The 13147-nt window shown below is 54.4% G+C and overlaps 1 protein-coding gene across 1 annotated transcript; it reads left to right on the forward strand.

Annotated features, from left to right (window-relative positions):
• The first annotated feature begins 6421 nt into the window (after positions 1–6421).
• On the forward strand, positions 6422–9693 carry pgap4 (post-GPI attachment to proteins GalNAc transferase 4). The gene has a single exon (XM_085975869.1). The coding sequence runs from the start codon at positions 7342–7344 to the stop codon at positions 8581–8583; it is 1242 nt and encodes a 413-aa protein (XP_085831995.1). The 5' UTR covers positions 6422–7341; the 3' UTR covers positions 8584–9693.
• Positions 9694–13147: the final 3454 nt, after the last annotated feature.

The raw sequence follows: 13147 nt of genomic DNA on the forward strand, positions 1-13147 counted from the left end.
TGAGGATGAGAACGGGAACTGCAGGGAGGATGAGCAACCTCGCCACAGCACCGTGGAACGAGGGGTCATTCAAGTGGGGGAGTAAAAAGAAATGTTGTAGTGGTAGGGGATAGTATCATTAGGGGGATAGATAGGGTTCTTTGCAGCCGAGAGCAAGAGTCCTGAAGGTTGTGCTGCCTCCCGGTGCCAGGGTTAAGGACATCTCCTCTGGGCTGGAGAGAAACTTGGAGTAGGAGGGGGAGGATCCAGTTGTTGTGGTCCATGTTGGTACCAACAACATAGATAGGACAAGGAAAGAGGTTCTGCTGAGGGAGTATGAGCAGCTAGGGGCCAAATTAAAAAGCAGAACCACAAGGGTAATAATCTCTGGATTACTACCTGAGCCACGAGCAAATTTGGCTAGGGTAAGTAAAATCAGAGAATTAAATGCGTGGCTCAAAGACTGGTGTGGGAGAAATGGGTTTTGCTTCTTGGGACACTGGTACCAATACTGGGACAGGAGAGAGCTGTTCCGTTGGGACAGACTTCACTTGGCCAGTGCTGGGACTAGAATCCTGGCGAATCGAATAACTAGGGCTGTAGAGAGGGCTTTAAACTAATTAGTCGGGGGGAGGTTTCAAGAGAGCGAAAATAAAAATGTCAGCGGAGAAGGCAATAGAGCAAGGTAGCAGTGGGGGAATTAAAAACCAGAGCGTGTCAGGAAGGGACAGAATATATAAAGATAAAGGTAAAGTAGTAAAGGGGGTAAAAGCAGGAATAAATTGTCACAAAACATATTTAAAAGTTCTTTATCTGAATGCACGCAGCATTCGTAACAAAGTAGACGAGTTGACGGTACAAATAACTACACATGGGTATGATCTGGTGGCCATTACAGAAACATGGCTGCACGGTGACCATGACTGGGAACTAAACATCCAGTGGTATTTGACTATTAGGAAGGACAGACAGGAAGGAAAGGGAGGTGGGGTGGCTATGTTAATAAAGGATGGAATCACTGCAATAATGAGAAATTATATTGGGTCAAAGGATCAGGATAGTGAAACAGTTTGGGTAGAGATAAGGAATAATAAGGGTAAAATGTCACTAGTGGGCGTAGTCTATAGGCCTCCTAACAGTTGCAACTCTATTGGTCGGAGTATAAATCAGGAAATAGTTGGGGCTTGTAATAAGGGAACAGCTATAATCATGGGAGATTTTAACTTTCATATTGACTGGACAAATCAAATTGAGCAGGGCAGCCTTGAGGAAGAATTCATAGAGTGCATTAGGGACGGGTTCCTTGAGCAGTAGTTATTGAACCAACCAGGGGGCAGGCAATCTTAGATCTGGTCCTGTGTAATGAGACAGGATTAATAAAAAATGTCCTAGTAAAGGATCCCATTGGAATGAGTGACCATAACATGGTTGAATTCCAAATTCAGTTGGAGAGTGAGAGAGTTGGATCTCAAACCAGCATACTGAGCTTACATAAAGGAGACTATGAAGGTATGAGAGCAGAGTTGACTAAAGTGGACTGGGAAAATAGATTAAGGTGTAAGATGGTACATGAGCAGTGGTGTACATTCAAGGAGATATTTCACAACTTTCAAGAAAAATATATTCCACTGAGGAAAAAGGGGCATAAAAGAAAAGACAGCCATCCGTGGCTTAGTAAAGTAATAAAGGATAGTATCCGACTGAAAACAAGGGCATATAAAGTAGCCAAATCTAGTGGGAGGATAGAAGATTGGGAAGCATTTAAAAGCCAGCAAAGAATAACTAAAAGGTTAATTAAGAAAGGGAAGATAGATTATGAAAGTAAACTAACAAAAAATATAAAAACAGATAGCAAGAGTTTCTACAGTTATATAAAAAGAAAAAAGGGTGGCTAAAGTGAATGTTGGTCCCTTGGAGGATGGGACTGGGAAACTAGTGGTGGGGAACATGGAGATGGCAAAAATGCTGAACAACTATTTTGTATCAGTCTTTACAGTAGAGGACACTAAAAATATCCCAACACTGGACAAACAGGGGGCTATAGGGGGGGGGGAGGAGCTAAACACGATTAAAATCACTGAGGAGATGGTACTCGGTAAGATAATGGGACTTAAGGCGGTTAAATCCCCTGGACCTGATGGCCTACATCCTAGGGTCTTGAGAGAAGTAGCGGTAGGGATTGCGGATGCATTGGTGGTAATTTTCCAAAACTCCCTGGATTCAGGAAAGGTCCCAGCAGATTGGAAAACTGCTAATGTAACACCCTTATTTAAAAAGGGAAGTAGACAAAAGGCTGGAAACTATAGACCAGTTAGCCTAACATCTGTGGTTGGTAAAATGTTGGAGTCCATTATTAAGGAAGCAGTAACAGGACATTTGGATAAGCATAATTTAATCGGACAGAGTCAGCATGGTTTTATGAAGGGGAAGTCATGTTTGCTCGAATTCTTTGAGGACGTAACAAACAGGGTGGATAAAGGGGAACCAGTGGATGTGGTGTATTTGGACTTCCAAAAGGCATTTGACAAGGTGCCACACAAAAGATTACTGCACAAGATAAAAAAATCACAGGATTGGGGGTAATATACTGGCATGGGTGGAAGATTGGCTATCTATCAGAAAACAAAGAGTTGGGAGAAATGGTTCATTCTCGGGTTGGCAATCAGTAACTAGTGGTGTTCCGCAGGGGTCAGTGCTGGGACCCCAACTCTTTACAATCTATATTAACGATTTTGGAGGAGGGGACCAAGTGCAACATATCCAAGTTTGCCGATGATACAAAGATGGGAGGGAAAGCAGTGAGTGAAGAGGACATAAAAAACCTACAAAAGGACATAGACAGGTTAAGTGAGTGGGCAGAAATTTGGCAGATGGAATATAATGTTGGAAAGTGTGAGGTTATGCACTTTGGCAGAAAAAATCAAAGAGCAAGTTATTATCTAAATGGAGAGAAACTGCAAAGTGCTACAGTACAAAGGGATCTGGGGGTCCTGGTGCATGAAACACAAAAAGTTAGTATGCAGGTGCAGCAGGTGATCAGGAAGGCCAATGGAATCTTGGCTTTTATTGCAAGGGGGATGGAGTATAAAAGCAGGGAAGTCTTGCTGCAGTTATACAGGGTACTGGTGAGGCCACACCTGGAATACTGCGTGCAGTTTTGGTTTCCATATTTAAGAAAAGATATACTTGCTGTCGAGGCGGTTCAGAGAAGGTTCACTCGGTTGATTCCGGAGATGAGGGGGGTTGACGTATGAGGAAAGGTTGAGTAGGTTGGGACTCTACTCATTGGAGTTCAGAAGAATGAGAGGCGATCTTATCGAAACATATAAGATTGTGAGGGGGCTTGATCGGGTGGATGCGGGGAGGATGTTTCCACTGATGGGTGAGACTAGAACTAGGGGGCATAATCTTAGAATAAGGGGCTGCCCTTTCAAAACTGAGATGAGGAGAAACTTCTTCACTCAGAGGGTAGTAAATCTATGGAATTTGCTACCTCAGAGAGCTGTGGAAGCTGCAACATTAAATAAATTTAAAATGGAGATAGACAGTTTCCTAGCTGATAAGGGAATTAGGGGTTACGGGGAGAGGGCAGGGAAGTGGACGTGAGTCTAGATTCGGATCAGCCATGATCCTATTGAATGGCGGAGCAGGCCCGAGGGGCCGTATGGCCTACTCTGCTCCTACTTCTTATGGGAGAGAGAGGGGGGGGGGAGAGAGAGAGGGGAAAGAGAGGAGGAGGGGGAGAGAGGAGGAGTGGGGGGGGAGAGATTGAGGGGGAGAGGAGAGAAGAGAGGGGGGAGAGAGGAGGAGGGAGGGGAGAGAGGAGGAGGGAGAGAGAGGAGGAGGGAGAGAGAGGAGGAGGGAGGGGAGGGAGAGAGAGGAGGAGGGGGAGAGAGGAGGAGGGGGGGTGAGAGGAGGAGGGGGGAGAGAGGAGGAGGGGGAGAGAGGAGGAGGAGGGAGGAGAGAGAGAGAGGAGGAGGGGGGAGAGGAGGGGAGAGAGAGAGGAGGAGTGGGGGGAGAGATTGAGGGGGAGAGGAGAGAAGAGAGGGGGGAGAGGCGAGAAGAGGGGGAGGAGAGAACAGAGGGGAGAGAGAGGAGGAGGGAGGGGAGAGAGGAGGAGGGAGAGAGAGGAGGAGGGAGGGGGGGGAGAGAGAGGAGGGGGGAGGGAGAGAGAGGAGGGAGAGAGAGGAGGAGGGAGGTGAGGGAGAGAGAGGAGGGGGGAGGGAGAGAGAGGAGGAGGGAGGTGAGAGAGAGAGGAGGAGGGAGGAGGGGAGAGAGGGGGAGGGGGAGAGAGAGGAGGAGGGAGGGGAGAGAGAGGAGGAGGGAGGGGAGAGAGCGGAGGAGGGAGGGGAGAGAGAGGAGGAGGGAGGGGAGAGAGAGGAGGAGGGAGGGGAGAGAGAGAGAGAGGAGGAGGGAGGGGAGAGAGAGGAGGAGGGAGGAGAGAGAGAGGAGGGAGGTGAGAGAGAGAGGAGGAGGGAGGAGAGAGAGAGAGAGAGAGAGAGAGGAGGAGGAGGGAGGGGAGAGAGGGGGAGGGGGAGAGAGAGGAGGGGGGAGGGGAGAGAGAGAGGAGGAGGGAGGGGAGAGAGAGAGGAGGAGGGGAGAGAGAGAGAGAGAGGAGGAGGGAGGGGAGAGAGAGAGAGAGAGGAGGAGGAGGGGAGAGAGAGAGAGAGAGAGGAGGAGGGAGGGGAGAGAGAGGAGGAGGGAGGAGAGAGAGAGAGGAGGGAGGTGAGAGAGAGGAGGAGGGAGGGGAGAGAGAGGAGGAGGGAGGGGAGAGAGAGGAGGGAGGAGAGAGAGAGAGGAGGAGGGAGGGGAGAGAGAGGAGGAGGGAGGAGAGAGAGAGAGAGAGGAGGAGGAGGGAGGGGAGAGAGGGGGAGGGGGGAGAGAGAGGAGGAGGGAGGGGAGAGAGAGAGGAGGAGGGAGGGGAGAGAGGAGGAGGGAGGGGAGAGAGAGAGGTGGAGGGAGGAGAGAGAGAGAGAGAGGAGGAGGAGGAGGGGAGGAGAGGAGGGGGAGGGGGGAGAGAGAGGAGGAGGGAGGGGAGAGAGAGAGGAGGAGGGAGGGGAGAGAGTGAGGAGGGAGGGAGAGAGAGGAGGAGGGAGGGGAGAGAGGGAGGAGGGAGGGGAGAGAGAGGAGGGAGGAGAGAGAGAGAGAGAGAGAGAGGAGGAGGAGGGAGGGGAGAGAGGGGGAGGGGGGAGAGAGAGGAGGAGGGAGGGGAGAGAGGAGGAGGGAGGGGAGAGAGAGGAGGAGGTGGGAGGGGAGAGAGAGGAGGAGGGAGGTGAGAGAGAGAGAGAGAGGTGGAGGAGGGAGGGGAGAGAGGAGGAGGGAGGGGAGAGAGAGGAGGAGGAGGGAGGGGAGTGAGGAGGAGGGAGGTGAGAGTGTGAGTGAGTGGAGGAGGAGGGTGGGGAGAGGGGGGGGGGGTGAGAGGGGAGGAGGGGTGTGAGAGAGGAGGAGGGAGGGGAGAGGAGGAGGAGGTGGGAGGGTGGGGAGGGGGGGTGAGTGGAGGAGGTGAGGGGGGGTGAGAGTGGGTGGGGAGTGAGAGAGTGAGGAGGGTGGGGTGAGAGGGTGAGGGAGGGGGTGAGGTGTGGAGGGTGGGGAGAGAGGTGGGGAGGGGGAGAGGTGTGGAGGAGAGAGGGGAGAGAGAGGAGGAGGGAGGGGAGAGAGAGGAGGAGGGAGGGGAGAGAGGGGGAGGGGAGAGAGAGGGGAGGAGGAGTGAGTGGAGGTGGGGGTGTGTGAGGAGGGAGGTGGGGGTAGAGTGGAGGGAGGAGGGGGTAGTGTGAGGTGGTGGGGGTGTGGAGCAGGGAGGGGGTGTGTGAGGGAGGGGGAGTGAGAGAGAGGAGGGAGGGGGAGAGAGGGGAGGAGGGAGGGGGAGAGAGAGAGGAGGAGAGGAAGTGGAGGCCCTCGAGAGCGGCTGAGCTCGCCCCCGGTCGTGTGGAGCTCATGGGGTGGGAGGACCTCTCATGGGATGGGTCCGAGAACGTGGGGATGGAGGATCTGCCAATCACTCACTGATTCTGGATTCTTCCTTCCCTTCCGCAGGTAGCCTGGCCGTGACCTGTTCCAGGAAAGAACCCGCTTCGAGATTCGGGAGCCGGGAACGCCACCTCTCTCGCTCAGCCTTCGAGCGCCGTCCCCTGCTCCTGTCCGGAGTCGATAGCCCTCGGCTTAAACTGGGGGGAAAGGGGCGGACCAGGACCGCAAGGGGCGAGGGCGATTGCCGGGCCTTTTGGCGTCTGGGAGCGAATTGGCCAGCCCATCGGAGCCGGATTGGGAAGCCAAGAAATTGGCTCTCCACCACCCCAACCAAGACTCATCTACCTCAAGAACGACTTCTCTCCCTCCCTCCGTCCTTCCCTCCCTCCCTCCTTCCTTCCCTCCTTCCTTCCTTCCCTCCCTCCTTCCTTCCCTCCTTCCTTCCTTCCCTCCCTCCCTTCCTTCCCTCCCTCCCTTCCTTCCTTCCCTCCTTCCCTCTTTCCTTCCTTCCCTCCCTCTTTCCTTCCTTCCCTCCTTCCTTCCTTCCCTCCTTCCTTCCTTCCTTCCTTCCCCTCACACCCTCGGGACAAACTGAGAGCTAAGCAAAACTACAAACTCAAAGCTTCACCCCAACATCGAGTAATCTCCTCTACCCAATCACAAACATTCTCTAGAAGCTTGATGCTCAGCCCCTACGTCCCACCTGACCTGGTCAACACAACAGCAGGACGTCAGTACTCGCAAGCATCCTGTTAAACCAACTTTCCCTTCTACTCCCCGCTGCCCAATCCTCGGTCTCGTTGGGATTAGCGTTTTCGGGGATTGATCTGCTCCACCCCTGGCTGTACCCCACTAACATTTCCTTTCCCATCGAAATTCAGGGAGGTGTAGGGCCTGGGATGTCGGGCTGGGGGACAGGTCGGTGAATCTTGTCTCTCCACTTTTCTCTTCCCTTCTCCTGAAAGGTTTATCACCCCTTTGATCTGAGAGCGGCTCGCTGAGAGGCGTTTCGGGTGAATCCATCATTCGCCTAAATCGAGCGTTATTTGGGACTTCCCCCGCCCCTCCCCCCACCAACCATTATTGAGGCTGTTTAGATAACTGGACGTTTCCTTTCTTGAATTATCAGTACTTATCATAAAAGGAGCGGGGTGGGGGGGATTTGGAGATTCTCTGCTCTTTCCTTAAGTCCCCCTATTTTCTTCATTCCTAACGCCCATTACGACCCGACCATCTCCTCTCTGGTGAAAGGAGGGGGTGGGGTGGGAGTATCTGGAACTTGGGGGAGGGAGATTGACCCTCCTGGATATACCGTACGCACCATCGCCTTGGTTCCGCGCCGTTTGAAGCTGGGGAAGGGTCTAGCAGACCATGGCGGGACTTTGGGCGTAAGGAATGAAGCGACGAGAGCGAGGCGAAGGCGGGGTGGGTGGGGCCGTGCGGACGGGAGCCTCCCGCAGCCTGCTGCGCTGCCTCCTGCGTCCCTGGGCTCAGGCCCTCCTGCTCTACCTGCTGACCTTTGGGATCCTCCTGCCCCTCCTCTGCCACAACCAGCGGCACTCCCGCTACTTCTGGCGGGGGGCGCACCTGCGCCGGATGACGGCCGAGGCCCTGGAGAGCAGCCGGGCGCGGGGCGAGGCGGCGGCGCGCTACTTCCGGGAGACGGAGGAGGACGAGGGGCCCCGCCGCCCCCACCAACCGGGCAGCGGCCCCCAGCTGGTGGTCACCATCATCACCACGGTCAGGGCGCAAGGCGCCGAGTATCGCTACTACCTCCAGGTGGCGGCGGCATTCCACCGGCTGATGCGGGGCTGCCCGTGGTGCCGGGGGCAGCGGCTGTTCGCTTGCAACGTGCACCCGCGGCCCCCGGAGCACCTGGAGGCCCTGGCGGCAGCCCGGCTTATCCCCACGGCCCATCGCTTCGCGCCGGGGGAGGAGGAGGAGGAGGGTGGCGGCGGCGCGAGCGAGGCAGACAACCGCTTCGAGAAGGAGAAGCAAGACTACCTGTACTGCCTGCGGAAGACCCTGTCCACTTTCCAGCCCCAGCACGTGCTCCTGGTGGAGGACGACGCCTTGCCGGAAGAGGACCTCTTTGCGGTGCTGCGGGACCTCCTGGAGCGGCGGCTCGCCGCCCCGCGGGCTCGGGACGCCCTCTACGTCAAGCTCTACCACCCCGAGCGCCTGCAGGGCTACCTCAACCCCGAGCCCATGCGGATCCTTGAATGGTTCGGCCTGGGGGCCGTCTGCGGCGCCCTGCTCACCGGCCTCTACCGCCTGGCCACTGGCAGGTGCTCGGCCGCGGCCTTTGCCCTCCTGGCCGTCTTCGCCATGCTGGCGGGCGAGCTGGCCGGGCGCCACTACCTACTGGAGGCCCGGCGTCTCAGCCCGCAGCTCTACGTCCTGGCGCCCGCCAGCGAATGCTGCACCCCCGCCATGCTGTACTCCGCCCGCTCAGCCCGGCGGGTGCTCGGCTACCTGGAGGGCGTCCACTGTCGCTCAGGTTACGCCAAGGACACGGCGCTCTACGCCCTGCTGAGGGAGCAGGGCGAGTGGGCTTACGTGCTGGAGCCCAACCTCGTCACCCACATCGGGCTCTTCTCCACCCTCAGGGGGTTCATCGCCCAGCCCAGCCTCTGAACTGTTGGCCTTTCCGCCCTCTCCACCACCTCCAGGGGCCGCGGGTGACCAAACGGGGTAGATATGGTGTAGAGCTCCCTCTACGCTGACCCATCAATCGCTGCCAAGGCAGCTGAGACGGGATAGTGTCAAGGGAGCTTTACTCTGTATCTAACCCGTGCTGTCCCTGCCCTGGGAGTGTTTGATGGGGACAGTGTAGAGGGAGCTTTACTCTGTATCTAACCCCGTGCTGTACCTGCCCTGGGAGTGTTTGATGGGACAGTGTAGAGGGAGCTTTACTCTGTATCTAACCCGTGCTGCACCTGCCCTGGGAGTGTTTGATGGGACAGTGTAGAGGGAGCTTTACTCTGTATCTAACCCCGTGCTGTACCTGCCCTGGGAGTGTTTGATGGGACAGTGTAGAGGGAGCTTTACTCTGTATCTAACCCCGTGCTGTACCTGCCCTGGGAGTGTTTGATGGGACAGTGTAGAGGGAGCTTTACTCTGTATCTAACCCGTGCTGTACCTGCCCTGGGAGTGTTTGATGGGACAGTGTAGAGGGAGCTTTACTCTGTATCTAACCCGTGCTGTACCTGCCCCAGGAGTGTTTGATGGGACAGTGTAGAGGGAGCTTTACTCTGTATCGAACACGTGCTGTACCTGCCCTGGGAGTGTTTGACGCGACAGTGTAGAGGGGGCTTTACTCTGCATCTAACCAACCCCGTGCTGTTCCTGCCCTGGGAGCTTCTCTGAAAGTAACGGACAGAAATAATCAGGGAAAAAAAAATTGCCTTAGCCAGAGCTTCGCGAATGGAAAATGATTTCTGCAGTGCGGGCCGGGTCCGAGTGCAAAGAAAAATGACGGAGTTAATACCCCTTAAAAACGAGGTGGTTTTTAAACAGGGTAAAGCTTGTGGCGAACTGTGGTCTGTGAGAAGCCTGAATTCCGCTCGGATTGAAGTCTCGCGAGCCGAACCGTTTCTCCGGTGGGCGAGAGCGGAGATTGGATCGATTGATTTGCTTGTAATTAGGAATTTTGATGCTGAAAGCTGTGTGCAATATATCCGCTGCCTTGAGTGACGGACGCCTTAATATATGTGCAAACCAACAGTAAACGCGACGATTCCAAAACGTCTGGCCTCCTCTCATTTGTTACATCGAAACATCGAAGATAGGAGCAGGAGTCGGCCATTCAGCCCCTCGAGCCTGCTCCGCCATTCAATGAGATCATGGCTGATCATCCAAATTCAGTACCCTGTCCCTGCCTTCTCCCCATATCCCTTGATCCCTTTAGCCTTAAGAAATATATCTAACTCCTTCTTGAATATATTTAATGAATTGGCCTCTACTGCCTTCTGTGGTAGAGAATTCCACAGGTTCACCACTCTCTGGGTGAAGAAATTCCTCCTCATCTCTGTCCTAAATGGCTTACCCCTTATCCTTAGACTGTGACCCCTGGTTCTGGACTCCCTGACCATCGGGAACATCCTTCCTGCATCTAGTCTGTCTAGTCCTGTTCGAATTTTATAAGTTTCAATGAGATCCCCTCTCATTCTTCTAAACTCTAGCGAATATAAGCCTAATCAACTCAATCTCTCCTCATACGTCATTCCTGCCATCCCAGGTATCAGTCTGGTGAATCTTCGCTGAACTCCCTCCACGGCAAGAACATCCTTCCTCAGATAAGGCGACTAAAACTGCACACAACACTCAAGGTGTGGTCTCACCTGTGGTAAACCACTGTTTGTATTCCACTGTGTACATGCCTGGACATGCCTCGGCTGACTCCTCCCACAAGTCCTAGTATAAAGGTGACTGCTCCCCAGCCCTTTGTATTCTGGACCGGTCGACCACTCGAGGCAGACCTTCATTCTTTTGTTAATAAAAGCCTTTAGTTACTCTCTTAACTCTCAGTCTTTTATGAGTAATTGATTGCACATCATCACCAAGGCCCTGCACAACTGCAGCAAGACATCCTTGTTCCTGTACTCGAATCCTCTTGCTATGAAGGCCAACATACCATTTGCCTTCTTAACTGCCTGCTGCACCTGCATGCTTACCTTCAGCAACTGGTGCACAAGAACACCCAGGTCTCGTTGCAGTTCTCCTTCTCCCAATCTACAGGAAACTTTGGTTTATCCGGATGTTGTATGTCCGGAATACTCAATCTAACGGCAAAAATCAGGAGCCGTTTTCTATAAGGTTTTTTAGTTCTCGTTTTTTTTCCCCAGTCAGGCACTGCAAGGTCTGTAGCTATAGCAACAGCTTCAGCTAGAGATGCTTGCAGCTGCAGCCGACTCTTTAGAAGCTGTTTCTAAGCAACAGTGTTCGTTGTCAGATACAGAGATGAAAACCTCCCTATGCTTCAACATTAACTTTGTATGTCCGGCAGTTTTGATAGATCGGCAACACATCGGTGCCGGATATCACAAAGTTTCCTGTATTGCCGTTCAGATAATAATCTCCCTTTCCCTCTCATTGCGCTCAGTCGTCGCCCCTCTCTGTCACCGCCCACGGGACATTCCACGCCACAAGCGTCGCGCACGAGCCCTAGCTTTCCCCCTGATATACCTATCAATTCGTCCAATAAAAGGCGACGAGTTAAGAACGTAACTAAAGGTTTTTATTGACTAAATAACAGAGCCCACCCTCGTGGGTGATCGGGTCCAACAAGGAGGAATACCAGCCAGTCGACTACCTTTATACCTGGGCAGGTAGGTGGAGCCATGGGCGGAGTCGGAGGTGGTCAGCCCAGGTATAACAGCGCGACAAGAGGCGACCTCGTATCATGATACAACGGTGATAACAATACAACAGTGATAACTATAGTGTAACGATAAAGTGGTTTACCACATTCACCCCTTGTTTAGATTTGAGTCCGGCGGGGTGAAGTGTACTACCAGTTCTGGTATGTCAGTCTGTCCGGAGGCCTCGTAAGCCTCTCCGATCGTCGCAGCGGCGGTGCTGCATTATCCGGTGTTAGTGCTGGTGTCTGCGTGGTCGGCGAAGGCTCGTGGGGTTCCGGCATGCCGTCTACCTGGGCTGGAATTGGGGGGGTGGTGGGGGGGGGTAAAGGTGGTGTCTCCGGAGTGCCCGAGGGTGCGAGGTCTCGTAAGGAGACAGTGTCCTCCCGCCCGTCTGGGTAAGCCACGTAGGCGTACTGGGGGTTGGCGTGCAGGAGGTTCACCCTTTCGACCAGGGGGTCTGTTTTATGGGCCCTCACGTGCTTTCGCAGCAAGACGGGCCCCGGAGAGGTCAGCCAGGTTGGTAGAGTGGTTCCCGTAGTCGACTTCCTGGGGAAAACAAACATTCGTTCATGGGGGGTGGCGTTAACGGCAGTGCAAAGTAGTGACCGGATGGAGTGCAGCGCTGTCGGGAGGACTTCCTGCCAGCGGGAGGTTGGGAGGCCCTTAGACTTTAAGGCTAAGAGGACGGCCTTCCATACCGTCGCGTTCTCTCTTTCCACCTGGCCGTTCCCTTGGGGGTTGTAGCTGGTGGTCCTACTTGCTGCAATACCTCTCGCTAGTAGGAACTGACGGAGTTCCTCGCTCATGAAAGAGGAGCCCCGGTCACTATGTATATAGTTTGGGAACCCGAACAAGGCGAAGAGGTCGTTCAGGCATTTAATGACCGTGGTACTGGTCATGTCTGGGCAGGGGAAGGCAAAGGGGAAACGGGAGTACTCATCAACAATGTTGAGGAAGTACACATTACGGTCAGAGGACGGGAGGGGCCCCTTAAAGTCGATGCTCAGGCGCTCGAAGGGGCGGGTGGCCTTGATCAGGCTTGCTCTGTCCGGCCTAAAGAAGTGCGGTTTGCACTCGGCGCAGGTCTGGCAGTTCCTGGTTATGGTCCTGACCTCCTCGATGGAGTAGGGCAGGTTGCGGGCCTTAATGAAGTGGTAAAGTCTGGTGACCCCGGGGTGGCAGAGGTCGTTGTGGAGGGTCTGAAGTCTATCGCTTTGCGCGCTGGCGCATGTAATTCGTGACAGAGCATCGGGGGGTTCGTTCAGCTTACCTGGCCGGTACAAGATATCATAATCGTAGGTGGAGAGCTCGATTCTCCACCTCAAGATCTTGTCATTCTTGATTTTGCCCCTCAGCTTGTTATTAAACATAAAAGCGACCGAACGTTGGTCGGTAAGGAGGGTAAATCGTTTGCCTGCCAGGTAGTGCCTCCAGCGTCGTACCGCCTCCACAATCGCCTGGGCCTCCTTCTCGACCGACGAGTGTCGGATCTCAGGGCCCTGTAGGGTCCTTGAGAAGAAGGCCACCGGTCTCCCCTCCTGGTTAAGGGTGGCGGCTAGGGCGAAGTCGGATGCATCGCTCTCGACTTGGAAGGGGATGGACTCATCCACTGCGTGCATAGTGGCCTTGGCAATGTCTCCCTTAATGAGGGAGAAGGCTGCGCACGCTTCCTCCGTAAGGGGGAAGGATGTGGACTTCATGAGGGGTCTGGCTTTGTCCGCATAATTGGGCACCCATTGGGCATAGTAGGCGAAGAGCCCCAGGGTTCTCTTAAGTGCCTTAGGGCAGTGGGGGAGGGGTAGCTCCATGAGGGGGCGCATTCTTTCGGGGTCGGGGCC

This window comes from Somniosus microcephalus, unplaced genomic scaffold (genome assembly GCF_052327205.1).
Source record: "Somniosus microcephalus isolate GS21.2 unplaced genomic scaffold, FLI_Smic_1.0 unresolved_chr2, whole genome shotgun sequence".
NCBI lineage: Eukaryota > Metazoa > Chordata > Chondrichthyes > Squaliformes > Somniosidae > Somniosus > Somniosus microcephalus.

What these genes read in the sequence shown, in the direction of transcription:
- pgap4 (XM_085975869.1), top strand. Translation starts at nt 7,342, where the DNA reads ATGAAGCGACGAGAGCGAGGCGAAGGCGGGGTGGGTGGGGCCGTGCGG.